General features: G+C 39.2%; 1 protein-coding gene across 7 annotated transcripts in view; it reads left to right on the top strand.

Moving 5' to 3' along the window:
- The window catches only part of LOC117300609 (pumilio homolog 2-like), a 59,831-nt gene that overhangs the window by 16,263 nt on the left and 30,232 nt on the right, over positions 1-13,336 (top strand). For 5 of the 7 annotated variants that reach the window (XM_033784271.1, XM_033784272.1, XM_033784274.1 and 2 more), the window contains one exon: positions 7,878-7,949. In XM_033784271.1, the coding sequence (XP_033640162.1) occupies positions 7,878-7,949 (72 nt within the window). Of the gene's footprint in view, positions 1-4,204; positions 4,507-7,877; positions 7,950-12,964; positions 13,054-13,336 lie in introns of those variants that run through there. The other 2 variants (XM_033784276.1, XM_033784277.1) reach the window with 2 other exon arrangements.

The following is a 13,336-nucleotide window of genomic DNA, read 5'->3' as shown; positions in this document are numbered from 1 at the left end:
ATTATCTTCAAACCCTGTAAGTTTACTGTTAATCTATGGACATTTTGAAAAAGTACCCAAATCCTTTAAACTGGCTTTCAAATATTAGGGCTAGGCTCAGTTGGTAGAGCGTTAATCCGGAGGTCGCAGCTTCAAGTCCAGCTGTAGTCATTTTTGTCTTTGTTCACCCCAAAATAATTTCCAGATACATTTCCCCAGCTGCTTGTATGTGTGTCAATTAGCAGTCGGAATAAAAGGAATGAAAATCTCCCTCTGCTTAGCATTCCATCATGTTTATCCTCTCTGCAAGACTTTCCATGAATTTCCCCCAATTGACAAAAGACAAAGGAAAGTGCCTAGAGTCTAAGTAAAATTTCAATAGAGAAGCTGTACTCAGGAAATGTTGGTACACGTGACGTGCATACGTAGTATCTTGGAAGGACAAAGGCTCATTTTGGTAGGCAATACTGATTGTTAGCGCTAGCAGGGCTCAGATGGGCATGCTTCTGCTACATGTAGCTCACAAAGATATATTAAGCCCCGGATACTCATTTTCTCTTTTGCTTTGGGCGAGAGTGATGGTTTTTTGTCTTTGGTCATCAATCAGATGTCACTTAAGGCATTGTGTTGCTGTGGTAATTTAATAGTTTGCCTGCATCCTGGTAATGGGATATAAGCACTGAAGCATCTGTTGTGTTGTATTGGAAGGGTGCGTTCAAGATGTCTTGAAAATGTAGGAAAACTGCGAACAAAAGCAAAGTTAAAAGCGAAAGACTTTTCAAAACATGAGTCATTTTTTCTTAACCAAATTAGATGTAGTGCCTGCTCTGTGAGGAATTTTTTTATTTTGGTTGAGAAATAAAAATGTTCTGGTTTGGATTTATTGATAAACTTCATAGCTATCGATAGCTACATTTTTAGTCAAGCTGCCAGGTTGGTAACAGTTTGCAGGATGTCAGGTTTCATAGTTTCCTGTAGAAAAAGTGTTGCTTCTTTAAAATCATTATCATTGCCAGTTTGTTTTTTTATTTTTTGGAATTAAATTCCAGAATTTCCAAGATTATTTTAATTTTTTTATATTTTGTTTATGGATTAATTGAAACCATGGCTAATTCAAGTTAAGACAACAAATGACTCGTTAAATACCAACTGCATCCTCGACATTTTAAAAACGGGTTTACAAGTCTTCCATCCCTGGCTTTAACCGATTAAATGTTTTCTGCATTCAGGAAAGCAAACTGTTTATCTTTTAAATTTTCAAAATATTTGACAACATGTTCTCATGTAGATTGAAATATGAGATTTACATCATGTAGAGTTCCGTATAGCGTATAAATTTACGAGGATTTAAAAAATTTCAACCATGCATGCAACACAACATACAATATGTTTTTGATTTGGGGTTGAACAAAGAAAAATTGACCTGAGTGGTTGGGACTCGAATCAATGACCTCCAGGCATAATGTGCCAGTGCTCTACCAACAGCTTTCTAGCCCTAGATGTTGGCTGTCTCCCTACAATATGCTTTTAATACTTTTTGCAACTATGGTACAGTTGCAATGTACATGTACATGTAGGTTGACTACGTCGATGTTGGTGAACATATTGCTGCAGCCACCACTTCAGACATGGTTTTAGTCTTCTTTGACTTTGGCTGGCTTTTTAGCTTGAATATCCACAGCGCTAACCATTACCAGAGTATATTATCATGAGACTAGGCCCGGCAGTCATTACTTAAATGTTTGCCTAATAACTCGGAAAGCAATCAGTTTCAACAAAATACTCTAGGGATAATCCCAGGCCAGAGAAAAGAAACAACCAACGACACAATGTCAGCACTTCTGATGGAATGTTTGTTTAATACAAGCTCTGTAATCAATTCATCAATGCATAAATATGTGTACATTTATTGTGAACGGCTTATCTTTGAGTTGACCATTGTTCCCTTTACAGTTGGAGTATATTTTGTATCTGGTCTGTACATATAATTTATATAGTTCTTTTCTTAGTTGTTGTTGAGAGTTTTACAATGGCCTACATATTCATATGTAGCATATAACTTTCTATGATATGATAACAACAATACATGTAGGCCTATTATCCAACCACAGTGACTTTCACAAAAAGAACAATGTTATTAATTTACTTCTGTAAATTGTATTTCATTTCACCACCATTCTGTAATCAAATTTTTGCAAGGGAATGAAATCTGTTAGTACGAAACATGTACATCATTACTGAAGCTATACAGCGTCCCTCAATTATATAAATGTTTGCCCAGGATTTCTTTAGTGGTGGAAAAATGTTTCCCTTTGAAACCATTGCCAGATGGATCAGTTACATGGTAGATCATATAAATAGACTCAAATCAAAGAAGTGCTAAAAAATTAATGACTTGGGATAATATTTTTACTGGTTAATACCCAATTTTACATTTAGTTGAAAACCTTTCAAAAGAATTTGCAAATTTCTTTGTGCAATTTAAAAAATCTGGAAAATGTGTGGAGGTCAGAAACAGAGTAAATTCTTTTAGTGGTGGTTGGGGAGTCCGCACCGCACCGGCCACTGTGAGCAGAACCCTGGTGAACCCCTCCCCACCCATCTGTCTGAGTGAGTACTGTACATGTACGTATGATAGATGTTCAAATTATGTAATTGCCAGCTTGCCCCCTGCCTCCAGCCCTACCCCTACTTCTCTTTCCTGGATACTCTAGATTTTCTCAATCAACCCATGGACCCCCGACAATTCTACAGAGACATCATTCCTTGATTGTCTGTGTTCATTTGTCTGGGCTTGTCCAGCAGCGATATTGGAGGGCATTTTAATCAGACAAAAAAAGAGAACCCCCAGAGCCCCCCCCCCCTTCCAATCCACTTCTGCCCGTTGGTCGGCGAATCGAGCTCTGGCTATGCTGTCAGCTTGGCTGAAGAAGTTGAGGAAGAATTGCTACAGAGTTTCCAATGGTGTATTATCCTCGTACTGCTTAGGCCTTAGGCGATTAGTTGAGACGCAAAACACTGAAATGTAGTCGTCTCATTGGAAAGCTTCAGACCGACTACAGTGTAGCTGACTAGGAAAAGTGCAATTTAAAGCCAGATTGTGATTGCCCCCCCCCCCCCACCCCGTACCACCATGCAGGAGGCAGGCTTTGTCGAGTGTACAGTCTGTGCCGAGTGTACAGTCTGTTTACCTATATACGTACTTCCATCAAAGACTTTTTTAGACCGTGGAGTAGGTTGGATTGCCCTTAGGATATGTCAATAATCTTGTGCCCCATTGCCATGGTAACTACAACATTAGTAAACGGTGCATGCAGTCGATCACCTTCTTTAAAACGCCTTTTAGTTTGTTACAAAGACCACACTTTTACTCGGACTTCCCTATCGTACTGATTTCTATCTTCATTAGGATTTTTGCTTCTTCAAAAAAATAAATGAATAAAATGTCATTATCAAGTTTGCGTGACAACAAAAATGTGAGTGCCTGAAAAGTGTTTATATGATTTGCATACCCTGGGTGCATATAGTTCATTGACATTTTAGCAACATGTAAATTTTAGTCACTTTCATGCAATACAGACGGGCGTTCAGATATCAGACAGATTGATCAAATCCCCCAGGGGGTGTTATGCCAATTTCATGTCTCCTTAAACATAACCCAAGGACAGAAGTTGTCAGTCACTTGGCCCTTTTGTCCCAGTCTCTGCTTGGAGTGCAGGGGAAGCATTGCCCTTACCAGCTCCATCTTCCTCCGAGCTCTTGAGATTGATGGTGGGGTACTCACCCCGTAGTCTTTTGTTGCTTTATTGCGACTGGATGTGCAATATTTTACGTTTTCATCTCTGTAGATTGGTTTGATAACTTAGAGGGAAGTATCTGATTAGGCTGTTGTTCTCCGTCTGTCTATCATGATTGAGCCTCATGGCTGATCAATTTTGATAATTTTTTTTATGAATGAGCTTCTAGTAGGGTTGAAGTTGGAAAATGCGTAGCGGAGGTTTTTTAAAAGGTTGCTCTCTCTCGTCTCCCTGGAGGGAGGTTGAGTGAGCATTGTTGTCGATGCTCAGAGTTTTTTTTTTTTTTTTGGTGCCTTGTGGCGATGCATCACACCAGGGTCTGTGCCCAGATCGCCACGGCCCAGCGATGTGTGATCCGATACACTGTCTCCGCCACAAAGCAGTGACTCATTAGCTCTGGGGGTTTGACTGAAACCAACAGACTTGTCGGACAAGAGAGAAAGAGAGAGTTGAGAGACGGCGTGCATATGTAATCACAATCATCAACTGTCTGCCGTGGTCAGTCAGTGGGAAGCCGTCGTCGAGGGGCTTTTTTTCTCCCCCACCCACCTACCTGCAACTTGACGATTTTTCGATGAGCTAGCGTGGTGCTCTGTCGCAAGCTTCCCCATAGTGCAGCACTGCAATGGATGTACTGTGCGTCTGTACTTACAGCATTTTTGATAATTTGGAGATCAGCCGGTGATCATTTGCCTTTTCTTTCATGACAGGAGGAGGTCACATAATGCAGGCAAGACATCATTTGTTGTCCATTTTTTATCTTAAAACTAGCATCAACATGTTTTTCCTATTCATGACATTACTACAGTGTCTGTATTTCCCTAACGTTTTAAAAGCACTCTTGCACAAGTTGTAATAAGGTGGTCACCTTCTGTTTTTATTTTAATTTTTTTATTCAACCAGAAGTTATTTTATCTTTAGTTACCTCACCTGGCATGAAGATTGGGATAACTCAGACCTGTAGTTTGACACGTGTTAATTTTTCTCGCAAAAATATATTGACCTGTCTTTTTTGAGGTGAACAACCTTGCTTTTCAGTTAGCATTGATTTTATTTTCTGATTTTGACATACAATACTTGTATGCGACATTTAGGTGTTGATGCTAAAATTGTTATAAGAAGAGTGCAATCTTCTAAACATTGTTTTCATACATTTTTCATGTGTAAATATCAGAGGAAAAAGTAATCATAATTTCAAGAACAAAGAATACATGTTTTCCCATTTTCTTTTGTCCCCATGTTGATATTTGTCTGGAGGTTGTTAATTTAATGGGGGAAAAGTTAATTTTGAATGATATTTTGTTTGTACACATCACTGTTTCAGACAAAATTGTTTTTCTCAAAACAACTTTTACCAGCATAATGTTGATGAAAGAAATAGTTCAGATTTCTTTTGATTTGATTTTGAGATCATTACCAATCTTAATTTATGATATAAAATCTTAAATTCATTATGTTATTTTATGGAAAGTCTTATAAATTATTATGTAAATCAACACCCTGTAATCCTCCTGCAAGGTAATCTGAAGCTTCAGAAAATCACTCCTTCTGGTTCAGATTTGATTTCTATGGTCAGTTAGTTGGAAGGTGGTTGACAAAATTTGCTTTTAATTTAAAACAGTTATAGAAATGCAACAATGTACCCTATATTCTACATGTTGTACACTGTAAGTCATTTTCTGAGGATGTATTATAAATGGAAACATTTACACCGCCATTTTTGCTATGTGAACTTTCCAAGTTTAGATCATTAGAAAATGAAATTGAGTGTCTTTGTACAGGCTCTACTTCTCCTATACATCTGGTTAATTAAGAAACTAGAAAATGGTAAAAGGGACACATCAGAACTGTAAACATGGCGGAATGTAAAGAGGCTACGTTTACATGTTTATTATAAATGTATGCAAGCACAAAAGTTGGTCTGGTGACCATTTTTTTGGCATGGTGTGTTCCAACATTGCAGGGTACATTTGACAATGTCTTGACCACAACATAATCAATGAGGTATTTCCTAACTCAATAGGGCTGCCTAGCCTTTTGTTGTTTATAAACAAGACAATAATTAATTTCAATCAATGCCCTCCACCCCTTTTAAGAGGCTTCAAACTAAATTATGCTGTTAGAGTACGAGTATACATTTTAAGTTGCACTTTCAGTTCAAAAGTAGTATACTGTAACTAATTGTAATACTGCTAGACAAGGCAATGTACTGTACATCCTTGCACTAAGCCACTTACAATCACATGTATTAGATTCCTGTACAATTTGTGGCTGTAAATCCTTTGTGTGCGGGTGTGTGCAGATGTAGTACATGTATGGTACGGCCAATGCGCACGTACACATGCTTGGTTGCAGACTGGCTGATGCATTAGAACACTGCTACTGCATGTAGGCCTACTTGTAGTACAGTGAGTGCAGATGACTCTTTTCTGCATGCGTTGTCCACACAAAGAACTGGCTGCACCAAAGGGCTTTCCCTGGCTACATAGCATTATGCATGCAACTGGGTTACATTGAGCTGTATAGGATGGGAGGAGTTGTCCAGGTCTAGTCAATTTGGGATTGTACATTGAGAAAGCTATGTACATGAACATTCTAGCTGCCAGTAAATACTTCCTGAAAATTGAATCCCAGAAATCGTTAACATATTATTCTGTGAAATTATTTACTTGTAAGCATCATATTGCCTTTTTAATGGAAAGAAATATAAAAGTGGACATAAAATGAAATATCAGCTGATAATGCATGTTCCAGGGCCATTGACGTTCTACTTGTTTAGATAAGGCAGATTTAATTTTAAAACAAACATGAATACAGTATGTAGGAAAATAAATTCCTTGTGTTAGGGGTTTTGATTTGTTTGTCCTAAACTGGCATTCAGGGCAAATTAAAATTGTAACATAGTAAATAATGCTTTAGTTTAAGATGCTTTAGGAACAATTTAAGCCCATGTATTGAATTTTTTAAAAATGTATGCGTTCGTTTTTATTGTTTCTTGCTATTTTGTTTGAATTGATTACTGTGTTTCAGCCAAATATCCATTAGTAGCTGACCCTGGCTTGGGCATACATTAGCCAACCCCAGTGAGAAACATGACATGCTTCCTTCAAAATGTATGCCAAGGTTTGGCCTGGGACCAATTTCACAAAGCAATAAAATTCATCGCAAGACAAATTTTAGGTATCACCATAGTGATTTGTATTGTGACATCACACTTTTCTTAGCAACTACGATTGATTTGCAGTTACGGTCAATCTTAGATCTTTGTGAAATCGGCCCCTGGTTTGAATGGATACAAAACCCACCAATTGCTTATTATGAGGCAAGGTTGACTCTATCGGTATGGATGCTGGGTATGAATTAATTACATGAATATCAACTAATAAACCACAAGGGAAACTGTCTGGGTAAATTTGTAAATGATTTGGGGTTGAACAAAGAGGAATTGTCGATAGTGGAACTGGAACCAATAACGTCTGGATTACCGACTGAGCTTTATAGCTCTACTCAATGTGGCGGTGCCCCTATTATGTCAATATCTTTGCTCGGTGGTGCCAGTCAGAAGCTTATAAATTCGAGAGGAAGGTTTCTGATAGGTTGAGGAAAAGTCTATAGTAAGGGTTAAAGTACATGTAGTTTCGGCACCCATACAATATGTTCACACAGGCCTGATACTTCAAGGTGGCAACGAAGGCAATAGACCAATCCATTAGGCTCCACCCACGACGCACGTGTGAGCAAGAACACGCGAGTCTCTGCAATGCCTTTCTGCACAACTCTGCCGCGCGCCAAGCATATGTGCACGCATGTCGGACCTTATTTGTCGGACCTTAGTTGTGTTGTGATAGGTCAATACGCAATGGGGCGGAGCTTAATGAATCGTCTATTGCCTCCTGCCCCCTGGTTATTTATTGCCTTGGTGCCCTTGAAATGTAGAAATTAACAATTTCCTCATTGGGTGCAAGAAGAAAATGTCTTGGTGCCTTTGCGTTTTCAAAAACGAAGCATACGGGCCTGTAGTAAATGGAACAAGCAATGTAGATCACAGAAACATCTGATGAACGAGTTGTAATTTTGTATTTTGTTGTGTGCTTTTTGCAGGTGCGATCGGGTGAGGTGGGTAAGATGAACACCATGTTCCAGGCCCTCCACATGGGGAATGACGGTAGAGAGGTAAGCATTGCTTAGTAATTCATCAAACCGGATACCAGGATCAATGCCATGGTGAACATTAAAGAGGCTATAGACTAGGGCGCTTACTTGCCTTGCGTTTTGAAGCACTATTGATGCATCCATCGTGTACAAACCTACATGTAGATGTGAAAGCTTGACATTTGATTTTTCTATGTGTCATGAGCGAATGTGAACGAACAATCTGTTAGTGTGTTTTCTAGTCGCATGTAAGTGCATAATTTGTTCTTTTCTATGCATCAACGAATAAAATATTCCACAAATCTGTTGGAAGTGTGTAGGAGTCCACGAGCGTCACCCACCCATGTCCGTCAAGGTGCTGATTGTAACTCCATTCCCCATCCATTGGTGTGTGCCATGACGTGGCAAGTTTTTAAAATAAATTAAATGTTGTGTAATTTTTTTAGTGAAGTAAAGAGTTTTTCACGAACATTTTTTGACTGAGCCTGTGATTAAACATTGCGATTGATCACAGCGCTTCGACTTTGAACGTTCAAAAGGCAAACAATCAAAGCAAGAGCAAATCTTATAAATACATTGTACTGTCAAATAATCTTTTTCGTTCATCCAGGGTCTCCTAACTTAAATCATTTTAGTAAAATAAAGTCTTGTAAAGTTTTTCGTAAACAAGCTAAATGGGGAACTGCTCTGGACAATTCTGGCTAACAGCTTTCACATGCGCAGCAGCAGCGACAATGTCGTGTACAGCGTAATGGGCTAGTATATTTTACCAACCGAGGGCAATTGCTCTCATTTTATCGCATCGTTTTGAAAGTGCCCTCGAGTGCTCAATATTTCTTCCTTGTAACACGCAAACAAGTGAAATGAACTAAGTCTAAAAGCCTGTAATTTTTTTTTAAATTTTGTGACTACCTTGTGTGTCCCATGCAATGTTCTTAACACAGGGTTTTGGGAGGGCAGGGTTTAAGACCGCCCTGCCAAAGAATTGGCCGCCCTGCTAAGATAATTGCCACCTTGTAATGTATATTTGGTTTGCGGTAACACCGTGTGTGTATCTACTTGCCTGGTAGAGTTTAGGGCCACTGATTTTCCGCGATCGCGGAAAACGGACGGAATTCGCGGAATCCGCCCTTTGAAACGGAAAACGGGATTTCAGAAAATTTGATTTTTTTTTTTTTTTTTTTCTTGACGCCAAAACTATTGAAATTGCATTCTTTATTAAGATTCTTTTTGTTAAACTAAAAAGGCATCAGAAATCAGACCATTAAAAAGTACGAGATCGTAACCGTGGATCATTCTGTTCTACTTCACACCATCCTCAATGTTTACACACATGATGTACACACGTTGTTAACATGGTTAAGCGAAGGGCATTATTCGCGGCACGTTTTAAACATTTTTTGTTCACCCAAATTGCATTTTCTCCCTCTCTTTTACCAACAATAATACACAAACTAGCTTACCTATGATCTATACGAACCCATACAATGTTTTTTCATCTCGGAAAGGTCTAAAATAAAACCGTAAACTGTCAACATTCTGTCGCCAAAGCGAAAACAAAATGGCTGCCATTTTGTTTGTGGATGGAGAATGGTCACGTCCATAGACTTGTTCCCAAGTCTTTGATCATGCTGAAACAGCGCCCTCTTGTGGATACACTCCTGTCATTAGCCTACAATGTGGCTGATGCAGAGAATCAACTGCAGTTTTAGACTTGGAATCAAGTCTATCACATCATGTGCATTGATACTGCAGTCACAGTGCAACCTTTTTAGAACAGCAGTATACAAAATAATCCACAATTATAAAAAAAAGTATTTTTTTGAAATTTGTCAGTTCAAATGAACATTTTACGAAGTCAACAGTGCAACTTATCTCAAATTGATTTTTATAAGTGTGTCCCTGGGTATTAAACAACCTTTTATCTAATTAAAAAAACATGAAACGGAATTTTTTGTGCCTGAAACGGAATTCATGTTTTTGCCAAACGGAATTTGCACTTTTCTGAAACGGAAAATCAGTGGCCCTAAGAGTTGTTCTTAGGGAACTGTCTTGCTTTATTCTACTGCCGTTGAGTAGATAATCGGAGGTTCGGGAGACTTCTCAGTTCTGAAAAGAACTGTCCTGCTTTTTAACTATAACCAGGACGGATGGTATAGAAATTAGACTGGACTACTACTTAGCTTATAGGATCGTTATTAACTGTACTGCCGCAGAGTCAGTTCTGAAATTGGTCTCAACGTTTCGACTAGCTTGCTATAGTCATCGTCAGTCTCCTGAACTCTTGTGAACTCTTAGCATGTACCCTCCCTCCTCAATATTAAACCCCTACATGTAGTTCATTCCTTCTCATTTCTTATTCCTATGGTATCCTCTTAACCCCATCTTATTGCACTTTATTAGAAGTTCTTAGGCCTGTACATTTGTATGCTTCGTTTTTGAAAGGAAAAGGGCACCACAGGCATTTTCTCCTTGGTAAAGGGCACCCTATGAGGAAATTGTAAATTTTTACTGGAGAATTTCAAGGGCACCAAGGCAATGACCAGGGGGGCATGGAGGCAAGGAGGCAATCACCTTTGTTGCCTCCATGAAATTTTCAGGGCCCAATTTTATAGAGCTGCTAATTTTATAGAGCAGAAAACATTGCTTTAAATTGTCTGCTAAGCAGAAACGAGGAGGATTCCCTTCGCAAATTTGTACATGTGACAAGGTAGTTTGGCTGGTAACCTTAATCCGGTAAGCGTAAGCAACATTTTGTTGTTAAGCAGCTCTATGACACTTCTCGTGACAATGCTCCCCTTTCCAGCAATTCTTCCTGCTCAATATAACCCCTTGGTCTATTCTCATCATTAAGTCATACCTACATACCTCCTTGAATCTCACATCATCGGGCAGTCCTTTTGATTTTATTTCCTATTGTCCTCACCATCCCATCTCATTTCCCATGCCTTGCCTGTAAGAACCTCCCACCCCCATTTTTTCCACTGTAGTATAGAATTGCCATCCTCAAAAAATTCCTGATTTTAAGGATTCACTTTTTTGAATCGATTTAGACAAAAAAATCCCCATTGAAAAGCACTGCGACACTGGCAACTTTGCTTCCCCCTCCCCATGCAATGTCTGTTTCATCCTCTATCTCCCTACCCATCTCATGTCTCATTATCCCCATCCCATCCGACTCACTACAAATCCCTCCTGCTTCAGTCTTCGTGCACTTTCCTCTTCGTTCATCCACCCCCCCTCTCTAGTCAGTCTGACTTCAGCCTCATCTCCCATTTCATGCCAATTCAATATGGTCAGTAATCATGAGGTAAAAGTGAGGAATAAATAAATACATAGAAATGCTAGCTTTGTAGAAGAGAGATGAATAACGAGCTGTCTAGGGCTTGGCTACCATCCATCTTCAAGGAGACAGAAAAGAAAGCATGACTCAGAGTTTGTCATCAGTACAGCGCAGTACACCTTTGAAAATGACAACATGAAATATATTGAATTTCATTTTCAAAAAGGAACATACACCAGGGCCCAATTTCATAGAGCTGCTTAAGCACAAAAGTTGCTGAGCACAACAAAATTATGCTAACCAGAATAAGGTTACCAGCCAAACTGCGATGTAATGCTTCAAGTTATCACCGGTATCCTGCTCATTTTTGCTTATTAGGAAATTGTTAATCAATATTTTCTGCTTAAGCAGCTCTGTGTTCATAGAGCTGCTTAAGCCTAAAAAGTAGCTAAGCACAACAAAATTATGCTTACATGCACCAGATTAAGGTTACCAGCCAAATACCATGTCTTGTAAAACATTTATGAGTGGTATCCTGCTCATTTGTGCTTAGCAGAACATTGTGAAGCGATATTTTCTGCCCTAAAGCAGCTCTATGAAATTAGGCCCAGTCCATCATTCGTACATGTTCAGTCAGCCGGTGCTATTCATCGGGGTATAGGAGAGGTTTACTCCGTGCTCCTGTTGTGGAGTACAACCGAAGGGTTTTCCAAGGTTAAAAATCATCAGTTCATAAATTAAATAAATTATTCAGGTTTGCTTCTGAACAGTGACATGCAGATTTACATACAGTATGATGTACGATTGTAAACCACAGTTGGTATTCGTTTCTGCATTCATGTGTGTAGTAGTACACATGTGGCAATTGTTGCGAACTGAGATTAAACTAATGATTAGTGTTGGCCTCTGGCCACTGAGTTCAGTAGTCTACATGTGGGATCTACACAGACCTTATCGCAAATACTTGGTACCCGCTCGTTCGGCATGGAATGAGGTGCATGCTGGTCTAGCTAGCAATCTTGTAGACCAGCATTGATCGCTAGCTAGACCATAATGTAGTTACTAGCATGCACGTCAATCAACAGTTAGCGCTTGCACAATGGTTATTTGCTAAAAGGTCTATTACCAACTTCTCTAGTGGGATGTTTGTAAATTTTCACATGAATCAATGGACAATGACATTAATGTGAACTGTTCAGAGCTTGAATAACACTCTGCATTTATTCGAGCAATACACCAAACCAAGATGGTTCATTCTGGCTGCATTTAACCCCATTGTTTGGATGGCAGCATCTGAGTAATGCTGAACAACCACGGACCATCCATCATCAATTATTAATATACAATGTAGCACCAATAGCCTTAGATGTGTATACAGCAAATATCCACATCCAATGGCATGATTCACGATGCATCAGTAATTATAGACATCTTCATTACAAATCCACCCACATGTTTTGAAGATGTCGTCGTCCTCACCAGACCACCCCCCCCCCTTTTTTCAACAGACTCTCTCAACCCATTGTCTCTGGTGGCTGACAAACTCTCAGCCCAAGCACCATAAGCCCGTAGCATCAATTTACTCGGGTCTTTGTGCTGGGATTCTAGCCAGGCCATTTGCCCCTCACTCCTCGTCCGTTGGTCGTCGGTCGTTCTTGGATGATGTGTTCGGTACACTTAAACCAGGGGGTTATAGCGCTGATGATTCAGCCGGGAGAATTGTTAGTCACTGAGTTTATTTTTAACCCTTGGATCCTTTTGTGTGCGTTGCGTGTGGATGATATGGGATATTTGATAGATAATCATTTTTAGCGTCGCGCCACACACATGTATAATATGAAGGTAGGAGAAAATTTGTGTTGTTGTTTTGATTTTCGTTGTAATTTTGCTTTCACTGGTGTGTTAGGTAACAATTTACAGGATTTGTGTTATTGCAAAATTAATTTTGTTTTGAAGAAAATTTCAACAAAGCTGAGATTTAAACGAAGCTATACCTGCCAGTTTACTGTCATAAATTGAATACTTTCAATACCCATGTATCGGTGTGAAATCGCCAACTGATTGATGACATTATAAAGGGATTTCAAAATCCTTAATTTTCTTTTGGAGTTTAGTGGAGTTTGGA

This window comes from Asterias rubens, chromosome 16 (genome assembly GCF_902459465.1).
Source record: "Asterias rubens chromosome 16, eAstRub1.3, whole genome shotgun sequence".
Taxonomy (NCBI): Eukaryota; Metazoa; Echinodermata; class Asteroidea; order Forcipulatida; family Asteriidae; genus Asterias; species Asterias rubens.
This window is presented reverse-complemented; position numbering and strand designations above follow the sequence as displayed.